The 21,579-nt window shown below is 34.8% G+C and overlaps 1 protein-coding gene across 2 annotated transcripts; it reads left to right on the forward strand.

Annotated features, from left to right (window-relative positions):
• The first annotated feature begins 5,623 nt into the window (after positions 1–5,623).
• On the forward strand, positions 5,624–10,018 carry LOC112766780 (uncharacterized). 2 transcript variants are annotated; one of them, XM_025812673.3, is made up of 5 exons: positions 5,624–5,904; positions 6,025–6,746; positions 6,827–7,571; positions 7,907–8,552; positions 9,786–10,018. In XM_025812673.3, the coding sequence occupies exons 2-4, from the start codon at positions 6,717–6,719 to the stop codon at positions 8,509–8,511; spliced, it is 1,380 nt and encodes a 459-aa protein (XP_025668458.1). In that variant the 5' UTR covers positions 5,624–5,904; positions 6,025–6,716; the 3' UTR covers positions 8,512–8,552; positions 9,786–10,018. The 2 variants fall into 2 exon arrangements, with proteins under 2 accessions (XP_025668458.1, XP_025668459.1); XM_025812674.3 differs by having other exon boundaries at positions 5,655–6,746.
• Positions 10,019–21,579: the final 11,561 nt, after the last annotated feature.

The raw sequence follows: 21,579 nt of genomic DNA on the forward strand, positions 1-21,579 counted from the left end.
AGAATGGACTGTAGGAGCTTCACCCTCAATCAGACTGGATCCGCACTAACCCTAGGGTTCAGATCTGAAGGAGCATTGGCGACCTCTCAAGAAAGGTGTTGATCACATACAGCCTGCCATAGAAGAAATCATTCATAGTTGGAAGAGATAATAAGACCGGATTAATCCAGAAGAACACAGCATCTCCAAGCCTTAACCATCTTCTTATCATTGCTTTCACCATCAATTGAGTAACATTTTCTTTATTTTACTTTTATGCGCTTTAAATGACCAACCAACTTTTCTATCCGCCTGACTAAGATCTACAAGATAACCTTAGCCTGCTTCAAATCACAATCCTCGTGGGATCGATCCTGACTCACTCAGGTATTACTTGGACGACCCAGTGTACTTGCTGGTTCAGTTGTACGAAGTTTAATTCTGCGTACCATCTATCTAGCCAGCATAAACTCCATGAGTCATAGCTAGACTCTTATGACTATTATACTTTGATATATCTATATATATGTCGTGATATCTGTATGCATATCTTGTGCCTTACGTTATAGTTTCGTGTGAATGTTTTGCGCTTTTCAAACTTTGTTTTTTGAGCTTAATCTTCATCGGGTGAAGAGCGAAATTCTCGCGCGATCTAGAATTTTCACAAATAAATTTCCATTGTAAGTATAGCTTCTAGATCAACAAGAATTCCTTTCTTACAAAAACTTTGGTTGTCACAAGTAACAAAACCCAATAAAATTTATAACCGAAGTATTTAAACCTCGGGTCGTCTTCTCAAGGAATTGCAGGGAAGTATGATTTATTATTGGTTATGAAAAAAGTGTATTTTTGGGTTTTTGAAATGTGGAACAAATAATTTAATTAACGAGAAAAATAAATTAATAATTAGAAAATCTCTTGGCAAGGTATGACAACTGGAAGTCCTATCCTAGTTATCCTTATCAGGTGTGATGAGAATTGTTTGTTGCTCCCACTTAGTTAACCCTTACTTAATAAAGGAAAGTCAAGTGGACTAATTAATTTGATCCTCAAGTCCTAGTCAACTTCTGTGGAAAGACTAGCTTTAGAGCGATTCGAATCAATTAGCAACTCTAATTTCAATCAACAGCTGAGTTTGATAACTCAAGTGTTACAAATTACTTAACCAAAGCCAAAAAGGGAAATAAATCTAATTTGAATTGGAAGCAATCATAAATAGAATAAAACAATTATTAATCTGAAATACCTCGAATTATATTAAATAGAATATTCAAATCTAACATGGAAAAATTCATAAGCCAATTCGGAAAGATAAATATCAATTAAAGTAATGAAATAATTAAAAGTAGAAAATAAATTAAAGGAACATTGAACCTGTGATTGAAGAGATCATAGGTTAAACATAATAGAAATCCTAAATCCTAATCCTAAGAGAGAGGAAAGAGTCTCTCTCTCTAAAAGCTACATCTAATCCTAAAATTATGAATATTGTATCTATCACTAAGTTGTTGTTTGATTCCTCCATTCTCTGGCTTATATTCTGTGTTTATGACTTGGATTTGGGCCGAAAAAGGGTCCAGAAATCGCTGGGGGCGCTTTCTGCAGATTCTTGTACGTGGCGTCTGTCACGCGTTCGCGTGGGTCACGCGTTCGCGTCATCTGGGAGTTTTTCTTGTCACGCGTACGCATCGGTCACGCGTACGCATCATTTGCGTTCTGCTCAAGGCACGCCTCTGCGTCGTCCACGCGTACGCGTCGTCCATGCGTTCGCGTCGCTGCCTTTTCTTCAAAACTCTATTTTTGTATGTTTCTTTTCTGTCCTCTAAGCCATTCCTACCCTATGAAACCTGAAAATACTTAACACACAAATCACGGCATCAAATGGTATTAAAGGATATTTAAAATTAATATTTTTAAAGCATAGGAAACATGTTTTTCATATATATCATAAAATAATGAAGGGAAGGTAAAACCATGCAATTTACATGAATAAGTGGGTGAAGGATTGAATAAATCACTTAAATTGAGCACAAAATATATCATAAAATATAGGTTTATCATCGGGCTTCTAGAATTATTATTTCTTTCTATATATGAATATGTACAAGCTTTAGAATTGTCGTAACCTTTGATTAACCTTTGCTTTACGACGCGAGGTAAGGCCTAGGGTAATTAGGGTGTTACATAGTTTGAAGAAGAAAGTTACGCATTCTGGACGGTTAGTTCAATAGACTAGAATCGACAAGTAATCAAAACTAAGGGGTTGAAACCAAAGTGTATTGGGCCATTTGAAGTATTAAGACGGATTAGTGGCCGAGTGGCATATTGAATAGTATTACCGCCGTATCCTTTGACCCTGCACGACGTACCACACATTTCACAGCTTTGGTAATATACTTCTGAGGTAAGCCATGTCTTAGAACCTGAGGCAGTTCAATTGAAAAGGGGATTTGACATTTCAAGTAACTCCAGTTAGAATTGACGATACCAGTATTAAGCAACTATGTGAAAAAGAAGTGTCGTTAGTTAAGGTTGCTTGGAGTCGAGCTGGAATTGAGGAGTACACTGGGAACTTGAGTCAGAAATGTGGAAAGACTACCCATACCTATTTTCAGGTAACTGAATCTGAATTTTGAGGACAAAATTCTTAATTAGGTTGGCAAAACCCTTTAAATTAAGGTAGTGTATATGTGAAATTGGAACTCATTTGAAGAGATTGAAAGCATAATTGAGCCTTGGGTGCTGAGGTTTTGGTGTTGAAAGCTTGTGACCTTATCAATTTGGGTGTTTTTGGCTTAGGAGAGAAATTGGTCAAGGTATGGTTTTAGTTTCTCGTATGTAATATATAATATCTTGTGAAAACTTAGGCTAGACGACCAAAGGATAAGATGAATCATATGTTGGTCTACATGTGGTAGTTTTGATTATTGAATTATGTGTTGTTTGATGTGGGTATTAGGTATGTTGTTGTTAAATGGATGTGGTGGATGGTTGATGAAATAATGATTATTATGAAAAACAATGATATATTGATGATTGAGTATAAATGTGGTGTTGAATGTGAATGGTTGGGGTTGGAATTGGCAAAATTGTGTATGGAAGTGTATGATGTAAATGTAAAATAATAATATGCAGTTTGGTATATTTTGATGTTGTTTGAAATTTGGAGTGCAGGTTTGAGTTGGAAAATGTGGTAAAAATAGAGGTTGGTATTTTAGATGAAAAACTTGATTTTAACGAACTTTGGCGATCCATAATTGGAGTTTCGAATTTTGGATTGGAATGAAATTTATTTCAAATTAAAGATACACATTTATATACCAAATTTTAATACCCAAACACATATAAACAAGGGATTTATTAGGGTTTGAGGATCCTTACCTTAACCGTACCTCAAGCTAATAAAAATTCGCTAATTCCTTAAACTAATCGGATCCTATAACATCAAAAATCAAAGATTGAAAATGAAATTGTGATTTTCTTACCAAATTGAGTACCGGACTTTGTAGAGCTTGACACTACAGTCGCGTGGCCGTAAACGGTGTGGCGATCGAAACTCAGAGTTGAAAGATATGTGGATTTGAATGGGAAACAAGGGTTTGGGAATTTTTCTTCTCTTTCCTTATGTGTTCCAATGTGAAACAGCAAGGAAGGAGGAAGGAATGAGCTGAGCTCATTTGGTTAAGTGAACTAGTTGGGTTTTTCGGCCCGTTATGGATCTGGTAGATCAGTTTGGCCTATTCAGTCTAATTTTAGATCAAACTTTTTAAAATTAATGTCAAAATTCGTATTTTAATTAATTCTTCCTCATTAAACTATAAAATTCTATTTTCTAATTTTTTTAATTAATATTTAATTTATTGACTAATTATTTGTTAATTATGCTGGATTTACACACAACAAAGTATTCAAAGAATTTTTTTCAAACCTAAAATGATATGTTATTTTTTTATTACTATTATTTGTTGTTTTTCTCATTTATTATTTTTTATTCTACATTGAAATTAAACATTTTAGATATTTTTATTATTTTTTATCATAGTTAATTTTGGTCTAAATATACTCGTGATTTTTCACGGACAAAAATACTAGTAATAACTAAATCTAAGATGTCATTGCATTATAAAAGTCATTATTTATATATCTAAACTTCTAAGATATTGATACCAAATAAATTTTATAAAATATTTCTATGATAAAAAAAATCTATTTTTCTTGACATAATTGTTAACTGTGCTAGCCCAAACAACTTCAACTACTATACTATTTTGTATAATATTATAACCATTGAATTTCAAAAGTTTTTAAAAAATATGAACATGATACTTGGATTTGTTAAGATATTTCTTCTTACTATAAAATAAATGCATTAAAAATTTAATTTTTTTTATTTCTAATAAAATTTTTTTAATTTTGTAATCTTAACATGTGTCTTTAAATCCTGCAAAGTATTAAAGATCGTATCATTGAAATTTTGTGAATGATCCACGTTGACTTTGTAATTGACCATAACTTACAAATTTGACTTTATAAATAATTTGATTCGCATTGTATACAAGTTCTAAAATGTTGCATTCATAAAAATTTACATAAATATAGTTAATTATTTATATGAAAAATTTTATAATAAACAAAAATTTTTGTATTTCTTCAAACAAGACTGGATGATTTTTTTTCTTCGTTATTAAAGAATGATCGTTAAATATAATATGTATAAATTAAAATAAATTAGATTAAATTAATATTTTGCATGGTCAAAAATCAAATATGAGTTCTAGGACTGACAATGGGTAAATTTTATTAAAACTCTACCCTATCTTAACCGTCGCGGGTTGAGAATCTCTCAACCCTAATCTTACCCATACTCTAAAGTTTTAAACCCAACCTTACCTTATTCTACCCACAGAAATATAAATTTTTTTTAAAGTAAATATAAAATTCAATCATTTCGAATTTCATACATATTAATAAATACTTTAAATACTCGGATCGATTTCTACCCTACCCACAGTGGATTGGGTACCCGTGGGTAGAGTATGTATTGCCAACCTTAATGAGTTTCTTTATTTTAAGTTAGTTAATACATAAAAAATATTAATTTAAAAATTATTTTAGAAATTTTTTGTATATATAAATAATAAAATTTGAGATAAATAAGTTACAAATACATATATCTAGTTTACACTGTAAACGAGATATATAAAAATTGAAAAAAATTCATATATCTCGTTTACACAATATAAATAAGATAAAATAACGTATTTTCGTAATAATTTTTAAAATTATTTATTTTAGTAAATAAAGAGTTCCGTTAGGGAGACATTGACTTATTTGTACAATGTGTACAATGGACTATGAGTTATATGAGTTACAAAATGAACATCCTAATTTTTGGATTCATCAAGGATCAAACTCTTAATATTTCGGATCGAAAGTTTTAATACCATGTCATGATACCACTCATCCCAAAAACTTCAGCTAATAAAAAAAACTAACACTAATAATTATATCTCTAATACTTCCTAAATTTCCATTGTACACATTGTACAAATATTCTATTGGCTCCTCGAACTCTCCCTTTTTGATAATTATGATTCCGGTTTTTATGTTTTCTCGATTTGAGCCAAGCTGAACCATCCCCGCCATAAATACTTGTGAGAAAGAGTAAGGAAAATACAAAGACACGTAGCATTCTTACCTCACATGCCAGCATATCAGGGATTCTGCGCGCTCTCTTCCATTGCTTCCCCTTCACCACTCAACCAGCTCCGCCGAGCGACTCAATAATGGACCCTCCGATTCGTGACTCGGAGTCCAACCCTAAACTCCTCTCTGAAAACAAAGACGTCGTCTTCATCGACACCAACCTCGACACTCACTTGGCCGTCCTCGTCTCCGATCACGATACCGTCTCCGACCTCAAAGGTCTTCCTTTCACACTTTTACTTTCTCTTTCTTCATTCTTCAGAGATTTTTTATTTTTCAAATGCAGACTTTGTTTTCCCTCTCCAGTACAGTGTTCTGAATGTTTATGACTTTGTGCAGCTGCTACGACGTTCTGCATTAGCACCCTCAATGTTTCAGAAAATAGCAAGCTTCGTTTTCTAGGTTGTGTGTCCCCAAAGATGCTTGCTTTGTCTTTTTGTTTTTGTGTGTAGGAAACGAACTAAAATAAGTGCGTCTAGAAGTTTGGAACTGCAAAAAAAAAAGAACAATCAGCCGTCTCGTTCATTGTTTTAATCTTCAAATACCAAAAAAAAAAAAAAAAGAGAGAGAATGCTATAAGACCTAATTATATATATTTAGAGTACAACTGTTCCTATAAGTACAATGCATGTTTTGGTTTTATTGTTCCATGGATTATGCACATTGAATAGTTTTGGGAAATTCTGTATCGCCCAATTTTGAGAGTAGCCATGGCGTGCTGCATGAGGTGTTCCAAAAAGGATTAAGATATGCTGCGGTGTCACTGCTGCTATTGTGATTTTGTTGGTGGTGATCCTGGTGATCTTGATCTTCACTGTCTTCAAGCAGAAGGACCCTATCGTTACCTTGCAGTCGGTTAAGGTTAAAGAGGCGAGTTTGGTTATTTTCCCGATTGGGGCAATAAATGTGTCCTTGGGCATATTGCTCACGGTTGAGAAGCCCAACCATAGAAGCTTTAGTTACCACAACAGCACGGCGTATCTTAATTATCGTGGGAAGCTTTTGGCTACTGCCCCATTGATGGTCTTGTCATGAGGACACACTTCCAGCTCAAATATCTGGTGATCTTGTTGACTCTCTTTTGCTATCCAAGCCATGGTCGTATTCCTATTCATTATAACATTATTTTGCTAATTTGCAGGTAAAGCGCAAAGGGTACTTTTATCACCTATCTGATTCCATGTTTGTAAAAAGTGCCTTCTATGGTTTCAAGAGCTGGTTTCTTAGTGTGGATGTTTCTCCATTGAGCAATCGTGGTCAAAATGATTGTTCTTCTGATTCTCATAACCAGCTGGTACTTCTTGGAAATTCAGATAATGCCTTGACTGGTTTGATCAATGATGAGACAGAAGAACATGATTTTGTGAATGCATCTGATAAAGCTGTTAAGGATGATAACATCGTTTGCGAAGATGAAATGTCAAAATCTGTGTCTAGTGCAAAGGAAAAACAGATGAGTACAAGGAAAGAAGATGATACTGTGGAATATGATGCTTCTGTTTTTAGGCCAGGTAATGATACTGTTCAAAGGGAGATTGAGGTTATGGCAGACCCTTCATTAAATGCAACTAAAGAAGTAATCATTGAAAGTGAAGTTCTAAAGGAGCATCAGCACAATGAATTCAATGATAATAACACGACAATTGGCATTGGTACTGAGTCAATGAAAGAGGCTACTGAACCTTTACGTGCTACAAATAAGAAGAAGAAAAGTAAGAGATCTTTGATTCATGATGCTGATATTATGGAGAAGAAAGGGAAGAAGAGATCATCAAATTCTCATGAGACACGTTTGACTTCATTCAGGAAAGATGCAGAAGCATATCCTTCCAACATTCGAGGGGGTGTTGAAGAGGAAATTTATGAAGATGGTATAGTCTCTAAAGGTAATATACTACTCAAGGAACGGTTGAAACTTGAAAGTAGACATATTATACTTGTCTTCTTGGGTGGTAAACCTCGGTCATATTAATATGAATTTGATATGTACGTAATAATTAAAAAGTTATGCTGCGAGATTGGAAGGCTATGCTTTATGGAGGACTTTCCCTCTTTGTTTTGATTTTGTATAGAGGAACCTTTATCCCCAATTTGTATTATCCTTCTCATCTTATTGAATTTCTCTTTTACTTTTAATAAAAAAAAATCCAATAATTGAAATAAATAAATAAATAAATGTTAAATCTACTGATCCTTTATTATTTTTTTTTATCCTTGCTAGATAACAGCATGAGCAAACCTACGCTTGAAAAAATGGAGATTGGAACTGATGCATCCTTAGAAGGCATTCCATCTAAAGTAAAGAAGTCAGAAAAACACAACCGTTCTGATGTTGAAACAAAATTACAACCTTCGGGTGTAAAGGAGCCAAAGGAACCCAAGCAGTTGAATGAAGATAATTTGAATATTGTTCTTGACCAGTGCAATGAAAGTGAGGTTGGTCTGACTGATAGAGCTGAAGGAAGAAGAGAAGTATTACAAGAAGATCCTAAGCCAATGCAGTTGGAAGAATGCACACCATCTGAACAGAATAATAACACTGAAGCAAATGTCAAGGAATCAAATGTGACTCCGAAAGCTGTTTATATGAATGAGATGGGTGAACCTGTAAAATCTGAGAAAAAGAAGAGAAGGAAGAGAAAAGATATGGATTTGGACGAAAGAACAACTACAAAAGAAGAGTGCACACCATCTGAACAGAATAATACAGATGCAAATGTCGGTGAATTAAATGTGACTTCAAAAGTTGCTGTTTCAAAAGTTGTTGTGGTTGGACTCAGTGCAGTAGAAAAATCAGAGAAGAAAAGACAGACAAGAAAAAGATAAGGATTCAGATGTAGGAACAACGACAACTACAATATTTTGAGGTATTTATAATCTCTTACTAGGTTAAAATTAAAAAATCCTAAGCTCATAATATAAAGTCTAATTTAGTAACTAAATAAATAAAATCAAAATAAATCAAACTAAATTGAACATTCTAAAAATATAAAATAATTTTAAAAAAATAATACTTGATCTCTTCGTATCACGAACATTTAAAGTACGTATTATTTTTTTTCTCCTCAAAAAGATTCATCTTTGAATTTTGTAGTTAAGAACATAGTGCATGAAAAGAACAAATATAAGAAAGATAATTTTTTTTAACTTTCTTTTTGTTTGCCTTTTTTTTCTCTTTGCATTGTATGCTTTTTTTATTTTTTTAAATAATGAAATCAACAAGATAAACAAAAATAATAATAAAACACAAGGGAGACAAAGATGACAAGAACATAAAGAAGCACATGGGAGACAATGAATTTTTTTGGTTTTCTTTTTTTTACAAGGAGAACAAATATAGATTGATGAGGATTAATCTAATACCTGAAATCTGATACCAAATGATAAGAATTTAAACGGAGTAAAAAGATATATTGAAATTGAAATAGAAACAAAAGAGATAGATTGAAATTGAATACACAAAGAATCACTCTACTTTCTACTCAATTTTTTGACGCAACAAAAAAGGCTCCTCAACCTAATTTGTCCACACCATAGTTTGGGAATTGAATCGAAGGGACTCTTCAACCTTTTATCCAATTTTTTTATGCAATAATAGAGAGACTCGTTCACTCACTTGTTCACATAATAGTTTTATTACGAAACTAAAGAGAGGTTTTCACACCTCTAATCAGTAAATGATAACTATAATATTTTATGAGGTATTTATAACCTCTTATTTGATTAAAATAAAGAAAATTCTAAACCCATAACATAAAACTCAATTTAGTAACTAAATAAATAAACAAAATCAAAATAAATTAAACATTCTAAAAATATAAAATAATTTTTAAATAATACTTGATCTCTTCATTTCACGAACATTTGAAGCACGTATCAAAACATCATGTTGGTTCTAATATCTTCAAATTCCTCTCTACTAATTGTTATATCTTCTTCACCCGTACTGATTGTTGCATCTGTTTTTATGTGCGCATAAAGTTGGTAATATAGAATTAAAATAAGTGTCCTTGATGATTCTTGTGCCAATTTCACTCACTTAGAAATAGTGTTTTCCTGAAATTTGGAACTAATTATCTTGTTGAATAAAATTTGTTCAGATTCACATGGTGGAAAAAGACTGGAAAGTGGTGAACAAAATGACTTTAAAGGAAGGTAAGGTAGTGAATTGTATTTCTCCTGCTATAAGCAGCAACCTTTCTTTCTCGTTATTTTCCTTTTGTGTGGATTCTTGAATCTTGACACTCTAGTATTAAGTTTGACCGACTTTAAGCCGAACTTATAGTTGACAAAGAAGATTATGGATTTATGGTTATCATATTAACATAGAGCTACACTTTTGAGTATAATGCTGAAATCTAAAGGCATTTGATTGATTAATCAAATGATGCTGAATAATCATGAAACAAAGAATAATAAGGGGCGTTTGTAAATAGCTGGCAAGATCATGCTGCTTAAAATTGTTAGCTTGAAATTATGAACTTCCACTCTTTCACATTATTTACATCATTGCAAACCATAGGTGTTTCACCTTAATTACCTAGGGTAAGACCCGCGTGTTGATCAAATATAAAAATTAGTTGGGACATACTCATTGATACTAATAGTTGTTATTTTTACTTTGAAAAATTTTTTATGCATACAAATCGATAGTATAGGATAAAATACTGTTTCTATTCCCTACTTTCAATAGCCTAAATGATCCTTTTTTTTTTTTTTTTTTTACTCATATTAGTAGATTCCACTTATACCTGAAAAGGCTATTATGTATGTGTATTTAAATAAAATTGGGAACACTATGTTATTGTTATGCATAAAACAATTATTAAATAATTAATACAAATAATTTTATTGTAATCACACGGGCAACGATTATTAACTATGTGACATTCATTTATATATTTAGATTTGAATCTAACTAACTTGGTGAATGATAAATGTGCTATTAAATAATCAAATAACAAATATAAAAGTTGCATTGATGTGTGTCATTTAATACCCCACCAATCGAGCTGAAGTGTACAGTAAAATCCTAATAAGTATATTATAAAATTTTTAGATAGTATAATTGACACATAAGGAACTATATTAATTAAATCACAATATTTCCTGTTTCCGTAACGGGGTAAGTATATCACCAATTATCACAGTGCTACTTTCGAATGCTTGAAGTGCAAAATTATCATATACACCAACTATCACAGTGCTACTTTCGAATGCTTGAAGTGCAAAATTATCGTATACAGTATTTCAGCAACCCTTCTCTTATCTAATATGCCACTATGAAGAACAACTAAACTTTCAGCAGATATATACACATTAGTTACATTGTCTCATGTTTTGCATATATGCAATTTCAAATTAAAACTCCTTTGTTTTTGCAGGTCATGTACTTAATTTATCTTATTATATTTATGTATGATTTGTGTATTAAAAGATCAATATATATTTATTTAGTATACAAATAAATTAAGTGATTAATTTCTTTTGTTATATTAATATTTAATCTGATTAAAAAAATCTATATATAAATTGGCGTAGTTAATCTTTTCGGAAAAGCTCTGCATACAAGTCATTAGGGCTTGTATGCTTTACAAGCTCATTAAACAATAAAATCAAAATACGCGCTGCTCCACGTACGTTGATTATACGCGCTATATAAGATTCCGCGTATATCTAACTACCAAATTTAAAATATTTGTTTCCTTCTTCGTTTTCGTTATTTTGAGATTTGGTTGTTCTTCTCGTGCGTCTTCCCTCGTTCTTCTCCATCGTTCTTTTCCTCTCGCTTTCTCACTGGTATGTTCTTCGTTTACGTTACTTTTTTCTCTCTCTGCAACTCGATCTTCGTTTTCTATTTTGATTTGTTGTTTTCTGAAATCAAAGTTTGAACTCGTTTTGAAGATAATGGATCATTCCACCTCAGCTTCTCAGCTGAATCCAGGCGAAGTGGATTATGAATTTGAATCTAACGAAGTTCCTGAGGTTTGATCTACATAATGAATTTTCTTTCAGTAATTTGTATAGCATTGTGTAGTTGAAAATTGCTGAACATTGACTGTGAAACTAACACGTTAACATGAATCTGTCGATTCAATGTATTAGTTGTGATTAATTACCTGGAATTTATAGTAGACGCTCGGGTGTAGATCAGGTCTTTTTTTGGGTGTATTTTTGCTAGAAGTGTGGGTGTATCTACACTACTGATTTTGTTATTTTAATTGAGTTGTTGTTGTTCAGGTGTATTATATCAGACATGATTAGGTGTGTTTTTAGTTTTTGACATGGTGTATTCTGCAGCCTGTGTATTTACAGTTTATGGCTTTAAAGGTCATTGTGTAGTTGAGTTGTTGCGGTTCGGCTGTATCATATTAGGCATGATTGGGTGTATTTGAATCATATCTATGGGTGTATTCACAGTTTCTGACACGGTGTATTGTGCAGCCTCTCTCAGTTGTTGATGACGAGCTTGTTCCGAAAGTTGGAATGACCTTTACCACCCTTGAAGATGCTGAAAAATTTTACAGGAACTACGCCAAGGCTGCAGGTTTCTCTACAAGAGTTCGGTGCACAAATAGGAAGGGAAACGAGATTAAAAATCAACTGATTACATGTAGCAGAGAGGGAAAATGGAAATCTAAAATATCTCCGACTGAGAAGACCAATCCTACAGCCGGTTTAAACTGTCCTGCAAGAATTTATATACACACATTGAAGGATGTCGGTGCTTGGATTATTTCAAAGGTTGTGCTCGATCATTCACACCCCTGCTGTCCAAGCAAAGCAGAGATGCTCAAACAGCACAGGGAACTAAGCATGTCCATTCGTCGTACAATAGAGAATAACGAGGAGGCCGGTATCAGACCAAGCAAAGCATACCAATCATTTGTTGCGGCTGCCGGGGGTCATCGCGAGTTAAATTTTATCGAAAAGGACGTGAAGAATTACATTACGAGGGAAGTGCGGAATGTTTCCGAACAAGAAGATGCAAAGGAATTCGGGAAATATTTGTTAAGAATGAAAGAGAAGAATCCGAATTTCTTTTTTGAGCTCCAACTCGAAGAGGATCAATCGATTAAGCTCGCTTTTTGGGCCGATGCAAGAAGCAGAGCCGCCTTTGAGTATTTCGGAGACGTCATTTCATTTGACACCACCTACAATACAAACAGGTAACAAACTGCCCCTGTTTATGATGCTAAATTATTTTATTTTTATGAATCCGCATCAGAGGTGTATATTGGCTGTTTCATTGGGTGTATGCGAAGCATTTGTTAAGGTGTAACTAATGATTTTGCATTCTGGACCATGGTAATTTGTTTCAGGTATAATTTGGTCTGTGGTTCTTTCGTCGGGGTGAATCACCACGGTCAGTCAACACTTCTCGGATGCTCTTTGATGAAGAACGAAGAAATTGAATCATTCAAATGGTTATTTCAATGCTGGCTTCGTTGCATGGGAGGAAACGCTCCGAAAGGGTTTCTCACCGATCAGTGCACATCAATGAAAAGGGCTTTAGAGGCCTGTATGCCAACGACAATTCACCGTTGGTGTATTTGGCACATCATGAAGAAGATTCCAAGCAAATTAAACGGGTACAAGGGACATGCCGATATCGAACAAGAAATGAGCCAAGTTGTTTGGAACTCTCATAACAAAGACTCATTTGATAGGAATTGGAACGATTTTTTGCAATCTTTTGGTCTTGCGGACAACAAGTGGCTTTCAGGTAATGTCTTTTTAAAATCTGCAGCAGAGGTGTATATTGCATGTTCCCTCGGGTGTATTTACAGTCTGTGTTTGTGTGTATTATGCAGATCTGTACGAAGACCGTCACATATGGGTTCCTATCTATCTGGATCACCACTTTTGGGCAGGGATGAGAAGCACCCAAAGGAGCGAGAGCATGCATTCATTTTTTAACAAGTATATCACCCGGAACAGCTCGCTTATTCAGTTCGTCAAACAATACGATAATTGCCTCGGAAGCAGGGAGCAAGCAGAGAGAGAATCAGATGCTGCAGATTTTCATACGGTCATACCGTGTGCAACCAAATCCTCCATTGAAGCTCAGTTTCAAGATGCGTACACTCACGCAAAGTTTAGGGAAGTCCAAGCGCAATTCAGAGGAAAGGCGAATTGCATCACCAGATTAAAGAATTCCGCTCTAAGCTATTCAGTATACGAAGTCGGAGAACAAGTTTCCAGCTCAATATTCAACAAGTTCGTGGTTACTTACGACTCAGTTGCAGCCGAGGTAAAATGCGAATGCTTATTATTCGAGTCGAGAGGGATACTGTGCCGTCACGCACTAAGCGTGTTAAGCTTCGAACAAGCAAGCCAAGTGTCACCTAGATACATACTGGAACGATGGAGCAAGAAGATAAAGAGGCGACACACACACATCAAGAGCAGCCACGACGAGCCACTAATGGAGCCAAGAAGCAAGAGGTTCGACCAATTGGTTTTTCGTTCGCAAAATATTTGCGAATTTGCCTCCGAATCGGAGGAGCTGACTGCAATTCTGCACCGTGCGTACGATAACGTCATGGCCGAGATGGAAGCATTAAAAGCCAAAAGGAAGGGGACATCTTCTTTATCCCACGAAGACGCCAACTTGGAATCCGTTAACGAGCTTCAAAGCCCGCCAAGGATTCGAACAAGAGGACGTCCAAAAAACAGGCTAGGTTCAAAGCTGGAGAAACAGATCGCAAATGGCACAAAGAAGAAGAAGACGAAAGTTTTAAGCGAGGTAAAAGTAATGTTCTTTAAATTTGTGGCGATTAAGTTTATTTTTCTCGTTAATAGGTTAGCTAATGTGTGAGTGTTATATTCAGATAAACCTGTTTGATGCTGCATCAGCAGCGCATTCAAATTCCAGCCAATATCAAGGACACGTTATGAATTATCAGTTCAGGGTACCAGCAGCAGGGGATAACTCTTTGGGTGTATAGTTTTATAGAATATGGGTGTAAAAGCACCGTTCTTTTGGGTGTATTTTTGTTCATTGACAATTTACATATAGACACATATATAGATTCATATAGAACAAAAGCTCTAAAAATTCGCAGGTTATGGGTGTATATTTGATTTGATGTTTTTCTTCATATTTTAGTACATGTAATTCATACATTTTGAATACAGCACAAACAGTTTGGGTGTATATTTTATGCAATGTTGGGTGTATTATTAGACCTGCGTTGGGTGTAACAGTTTATAATTTGCGTTTATATATGCCTTGATTTTTTTCTTCATATTTTACCACCTGTAATACAGCTTTTGAATACATCACAGACAGTTTACCAGCACAGATAGTTTAACTATGGGAAAAAATATACATGGAATAGAAGTTGTTGATAAATGGCAAATATTTACATCATTTGTTCAATTTACAAACTACCCAGCAGTTGGATTACGCAGTTTCTATATCAGCAGAATTAATCTGACAAAACGGACTCAATAATACAGAGGATGGCTTCGACAGCCTTATAGCACTACTCTCCCTAATTGCCCGATATCTTTCTTTATTCATCTCACTGAATAGTATCCGGGAAGCATACTCCACTCTATAGTGGTCCACCTCCTCCTACAATTAAAAAGTATATTCTGTTTAAACAGCAATATTAATTCAGTAAAGTAATACAGAGTTATATAGTTCTAAAGACAGTTACCTGTGGCCAATTATCCCATTCATACTTCCCCTTTTTGATGTTTTCCGGCTCAATTAACTCCATCCACTTCATAACATAGATAGCGCAGTCATAGCTGAAAACGAAGAAAATAAATTACAAATCTCATTTACGAAAGTTTAATGTTCAGACTCACAAATTTATACCTTGTTTTTTGGCCTGATATTTTAACATATGATGATTTAATTTTCTTCTCGTTCTCCCCTTTCTGCAGAGGTTCCCCGCCGGCATATGTTATCAATCTTGAAAATACATATCCCTTAAATAGCAAAACAAATCAGTAATACACCCGAATAAATGCACAAGATACACCCAACTGAATGGACAATATACACCCAACACAACTAACAAAATAAACCTAAATATTAAAGTAAAGAAGACAGAGGCAACTTACAGTGAATTTATTAATGTCCTTTCTCTCATCGCTTGGAGCTTTTTTGTGTAGCGGGTCAAGTATATGACATTTCTGCTTTCTTGTATTTATTAGCCATAACCACCAATGCCCCGAGTGGCAAACAGGAGCAAAAATCTGAAGGATTGCCACATTTCAACAGTGTGTTATTTTATTTGGCATATAAGTAAATAAGCGTACTAACAAATTTAGCAAACGAAAACTTACATATGGATGCGAAGTTAATTTTTTTCTATCTATGAAGGGAATGAAACTCGGGTAGGCTTCCACCCTGAATTCCTTTTTCATTTTCGGTGATACGAATTCCCCCTTTGGGTGATCCGAAAGTGCCATGCACTGCAAGAATTGCGAAACAAGAAATGAAATACTAAACTTACACCCAATTGAACGTAAAAAATACAGCCAAATCAATACAGAAAATACACCTAAAGTTCGTAGAAGTAACACTTACCACAATATCGGGGGGGAGACAGTATATTTGTTCTTGAAACCTCTTTTCATTTTTCTGGTTGAGGATAAGGCAGATGGCAGATACAATCTAGAAATATATGCCGAAATCAATTTTACATTAATAAGCATTGCAATTGACTTTGGTGTAAAAACATTAATGTTATTCTAATATTACCTGAGATTCTATATCACTTTTTGCCTGGAGGGATACAAGGTGCATTCTCATCAAAATATATTCTCCTTGGCCAATCAGAGTGCACATTTCCTCATACTCGTTAGTATTGCCATCTGCATCTTCCTTCAGTCTCGTCCCCCAGATGTAGCACTTTTGTTTCATATCATCCGTAATCTGATATAATCCCACAGGAGTTCGAAACTTTGCAGAACTTTCTCCCCCAGTCTCTCTCTGAATTTGTGGACTTTTGTTCTTCCCCTTCGCCGCACTGCTTGCTATTTTTTGGACCAAATCGTCCAATTGTTCTATCAAATTTGCAGATTCAGGAGATTTTGCCCTTTCTGTCTCCTGCGTTGACGCCCCCTCCTGGCTTGAATCAGTCAATCCAAGGCTGAATGATGGCACCCCTGGATCTGTTTTAGGAACATAGGATGCTGTCCGTGCCATCATCAACAGGGCAGCAGCGTCTTCTGCGTCTGGATGACTGCGTCATCATGTATAAGAATAAGAATAAGAATAAGAATATACGGATGATAAGTAAAGATTGATTTTAGTCTGATGAACTTACATTTTAGTTGGAGCTGGGGGAAGCGTGGGTGTGGTCTCTTGAAGTTGTTTGGGGGTTTCAGGAGTGCTGCACAGTTACAAAAAATTAATCACGGCGTAAAAAAACTAATCAGGAACAATATACACCCAAACTGTTAGCTAATATACACCCAAACTCTAAACAAATATACACTCAATATTATTTCTTACGTTTCTGTAGTCCCTTTAATCTGTATCATAGGGGTTGGTTCAAAATCTGTCTCAGTGGTTGTTTGGGATGCCGGCACAAAAACCTGAATCGGGACTCTAAACAAGAAGAAAAATGAAAGGTTAACAACGCTTTTGAAAATAATAAGGTTATAAGGTTGAAATATTATTGGAAAACTCACATTGCAAGCGCTTCCGACGGTGTCTGTTCCCTCACAACCATCATATTCGAATCAGACGGACTCAACCTAAAATACACCCAAAGAAATTCAAGAAATACACCCGAACAATTCAAAAAGAAGACAGGCTTTGTTTTTTTGAGAACTTACATACTTGCAGTTTTTGCTTTTTTTTTCCTGCCTTTTTTTTCTTGAATAAAATAATAAAGGGCTTTTTTTTCTAAAAAAATATATACAGAATTAGAAGTAGAAGGGTAATAGAAGAACAAAAGTAACGGTTATTTGAAAGAGAAATTACATGCTCTGTGACGGCTGGTTTACACTACTCTGTTCTGTGCGTCCTTGAGAGGAAGGAGCATCACTTCCCAAGTTCACAGCCGGTATTCTAAAACAGATTTGATGTTATTCAGACAAAATAAGATACAGGTATAAAATACACTCAAATGAATGCACAAGATACAACCAACCGAATGGACAATATACACCCAACACAACAAACGAAATATCCCAACTTAATAAACAACATACACCCAACTTGATCAACACAATACACCGAAATGGTTCCACAAAATACACCCAAATCATGATAACAAGATTTTATTAAATAATAAAGCTTCTTACATTTCAGACGACACATAGCGACCTTCTGTCGATCGCAGGTCAGCTTGGTTCTCCCTGCAAAACAAGAAACAATTATTAGCATACAAAACACACCAAAATATGAAATAGACAGCCCAGCAAGACATACCCCTCTGCAGTAGATTTATCAACATTTTGCCCTAGCCATTCATCTAGTTCGTCACTTGATATTTCATATGTCTCACTACATTCATAAAAGAAGACGTTAACAAAAATAATTACGATGATAGACGGTAATATAGCTTACGAGGTACTGTACCCGTCAAAGTATTGATCTTCTTTAGGAGGTGAATCCTCCACAACAACTTTTTTCTTTTTTGGTTGTGTTCTGGGTGGAAAAAAAAGAGTACCAATCAGAAATAAGAAATTAATTTTATCACAGAATAGTCGTCTAATCTAATTATATACAAAGAAGTGCTTACTTTTTTGGTGTTGTTTTTGTTTTTTTCTTCTCCTTCTCCTTCTCTGCAGGTGATGATTCTTCGCTCCTATAAGTTAATAATAGACACTTCAGTTAATACACGAAATCTTTATAATGAAGCCAAAAGAAATGAGTAATAATTTTAGGACATTACTCATCACTTGGTTCAGATTCAGATTCTGAATCAGAATCTGACTCCTCTTGCCTCTGCTTTCTTTTTCTGGAGTCCATTCTGGAAGGCAAACAATCATTATTTAGAACATACTAAAAATACACCCAAATGAATTCACAATATACACCTAACTGAATATACAATATACATCCAACGCAGCAAACGAACACACCCAGCTTAATAAACTACACACACCCAACGTGATCAACAAAATACACCCAACTCGAAAAAGAAATTACACCCAAGTATGGTACTTACTTTTTCCCCTTTTTGCTGGGGTATTTTCTTCCTGAATCCTCTGAGTCTTCTTGAGTCTCAGACTCAGAGGTAGAAGTGTCAATGTCAGTAGCTGTTTCTGTCTCCGAAGACGATGTTGGACTCGCCTTCCTTTTTTTGTTTTTTTGATTTCTTGTTTTTTTTTTATTTTTTTTCTTTTTTTTTCATTTTTTCTCTTGCTCTTGTCTCCGCCATCTTCACAATTCCCTGAAACATTAGATATTTTAGCTAGCAGCATTCAGGTAAATAAAAATACAAGCAACATATTATGTTTACTTACCAAAATTTCCTCTCTTTCTGCAGTCATTCTTTCCACCAACTGCTCCTTAGTCCAGTTGGCAATCCAAGGCTTTGGTGGTCTTTCAGCCCTCTTCTTGCCTTTGTTTTCAGAAAGATGAAAGTATATTATCATCACGGCAAAGAGGCAGCCATCAATTGCCTTCTTCTTCTTCTCCTGGTAGTCTGTGATGCCCTTGATCAAGAAGGTCAAAACATGCCCCCCCAGGTTCTCTCTGATATGCCGTCCATCTTAAAAATTGGGGCCAGGTGCACGGGTGATATTTTGTTTATCGTCGTTGGCAAAAGGAACGCCATCTGTATGTAGAGGATGAATATCCTCTTGAACATCAGGCGTTCCTCTTCGTTGCCAACGCCGATTTCCATCATTTCATCGGTAAGACTTTTGAGGGTCTTACCCTGGAATCTTCTATAAATTATTTTGTCATCATCAGAAAGTTGTTTATACTCAACTTTCTCAGGAAACAGATTTCCTACAAAAAGGAAAACAACAAAGTATCAAAGTCGGTTCAAATACACCCAAGCATCAACCTTAAATACACCCAAGCATCAACTTAATATACACCTATAATTTTGAGCTAGTTACCTGTTGCATTGATGCCAAGCGCATCACCTATTGTTTTTGGTGTTATTTGGAAAGAACCATATCCTGTCTTCAGTCTGTTCTCCCCAAGTTTGAAGTTGTTTGTCAGTTCCCTTAAGAGTTGGTGATCCACCCTGAGTGGTGGGATGTGCATCAACCCACCGAATCCGAGATCCCTCACAATTACCTTCTTCTCCTCAGTCATGTTTCTGAACTTATCACTCAGGAGATGTGTGGCACACTTAAGGTCTTTTGTTTTGTTTCTTGCTGCCATTTTCTCTGAAACGAAAAATACACCCAAAGACATCAGTACGATACACTCATATATATGAGTCAGATACACCCATTAATAACAGTAAGATACACCCATAGATATGATTCAGATACACTCATTGATAACAGTGAGATACACCCATAGATATTATTCAGATAAATCCATATATATCAGTCAGGTATCACTCAAACATGCTTCAATATCAAATTAATTGAGATATCAGTAAGATACACGCATATATGAGTCAGATACACCCATTGATAACAGTAAGATACACCGATATGTAAGAATCAGATACACCCATTGATAACAGTGAGATACACCCATAGATATTATTCAGATACATCCATATATATCAGTCAGATATCAGTCAAACATGCTTCAATATCAAGCCACATTACAAGTTCAAGGAGTATACACCCCCCCAATCTACGGAATAAACCCCCAAAAATCAACAACAATAGCAGGAGAACTTAGAACAAGAACGTAGAACGACGTAGAACTTAGAAGAACGACGTAGAACTTAGAACAGTGTAACAAAGAAGCAAGAAGTAAAACCTAGAAGAACGACGTAGAAGAAAAGTAAAATATACAGGAATCTTAACGAACTTACGTTGAGTATTGTTGCTTTGCTTCAGATTCTTCACGGAGAGTTTGATGGTGTTTTGATGGAGGTTTCGAAAAACGATTTGTATGTTTTGAACTTTGATTTTCGCTCGAAAATGGAAGGGTTTCCTTGTTTTCGAAGCGTTTTGAGAAGTGGAAGAAGTGGAAGAGTTTCCCATACGTAACGGTTGTAGTGTTGAGCGCGTGATTTTGACGCGCCATGTTATCTCTCTTTATGCGTGTGGCTTCTATTTGGGCTGGGCCAACTTGTAAGCTTGTAAGCTTGTATGTGTAGCCCAGCCCTAATCTTTTTTAATATGTTAGTTTATACTAATTTGTATATTTTTAAGAAATTCTTTTTCCAATTGGTAAATGTTTGAAGCACATTTTAACTAAATTTATAAAAAAATAAATAGATAAATTTAGGTTAAGTATGATTTTGGTCCTTAAGGTAAGGGTTGAAAATTTTTTTCGTCCTCAAACTTTTTTTGCTTACAAAATCGTCCTTAAAGTTTAACTTAATTTTAAAATCGTCCTTCGAACGAAAATATCCTTCCCATTTCTTTCCCAAAATCAACTAGATGCAGAACCAGAAGATGAAGCTGAAGCAGAAGCCGAAGCAACACCAATGAAATAACAACAACCAGAAGCAGAAGAACAACAACAATGGATAATAGAATCAGAAGAACAACATCAGAAAATCATCATCATCATCGTCGTCATCATCATAAAAACTCATAACTCATAACTCAGAACTCAAAAAAACAAGAATCCAGAACTCAGAAAAATAAGAAAACCATCATCATCATCATTGTTAAAACTCAGAACTATTAACAAAATTCAGAACTAAAATTCTTCCTCTTTTATTAACAAAACTCAGATGCAATTACAATATTCAGAAATTTCCAAATTCATCTTCAATTACAAGAACTAAAAGTCTATAAATATAATTACCAAAAAATCCTCTAGAA

Source organism: Arachis hypogaea, chromosome 17, assembly GCF_003086295.3.
Source record: "Arachis hypogaea cultivar Tifrunner chromosome 17, arahy.Tifrunner.gnm2.J5K5, whole genome shotgun sequence".
Taxonomy (NCBI): domain Eukaryota; kingdom Viridiplantae; phylum Streptophyta; class Magnoliopsida; order Fabales; family Fabaceae; genus Arachis; species Arachis hypogaea.

What these genes read in the sequence shown, in the direction of transcription:
- LOC112766780 (XM_025812673.3), top strand. Translation starts at nt 6,717, where the DNA reads ATGAGGACACACTTCCAGCTCAAATATCTG. An exon ending in ACTTCCAGCTCAAATATCTG is followed by an intron (nt 6,747 to 6,826) that starts GTGATCTTGTTG and finishes GCTAATTTGCAG; the next exon opens with GTAAAGCGCAAAGGGTACTT. An exon ending in AGATGGTATAGTCTCTAAAG is followed by an intron (nt 7,572 to 7,906) that starts GTAATATACTAC and finishes TATCCTTGCTAG; the next exon opens with ATAACAGCATGAGCAAACCT.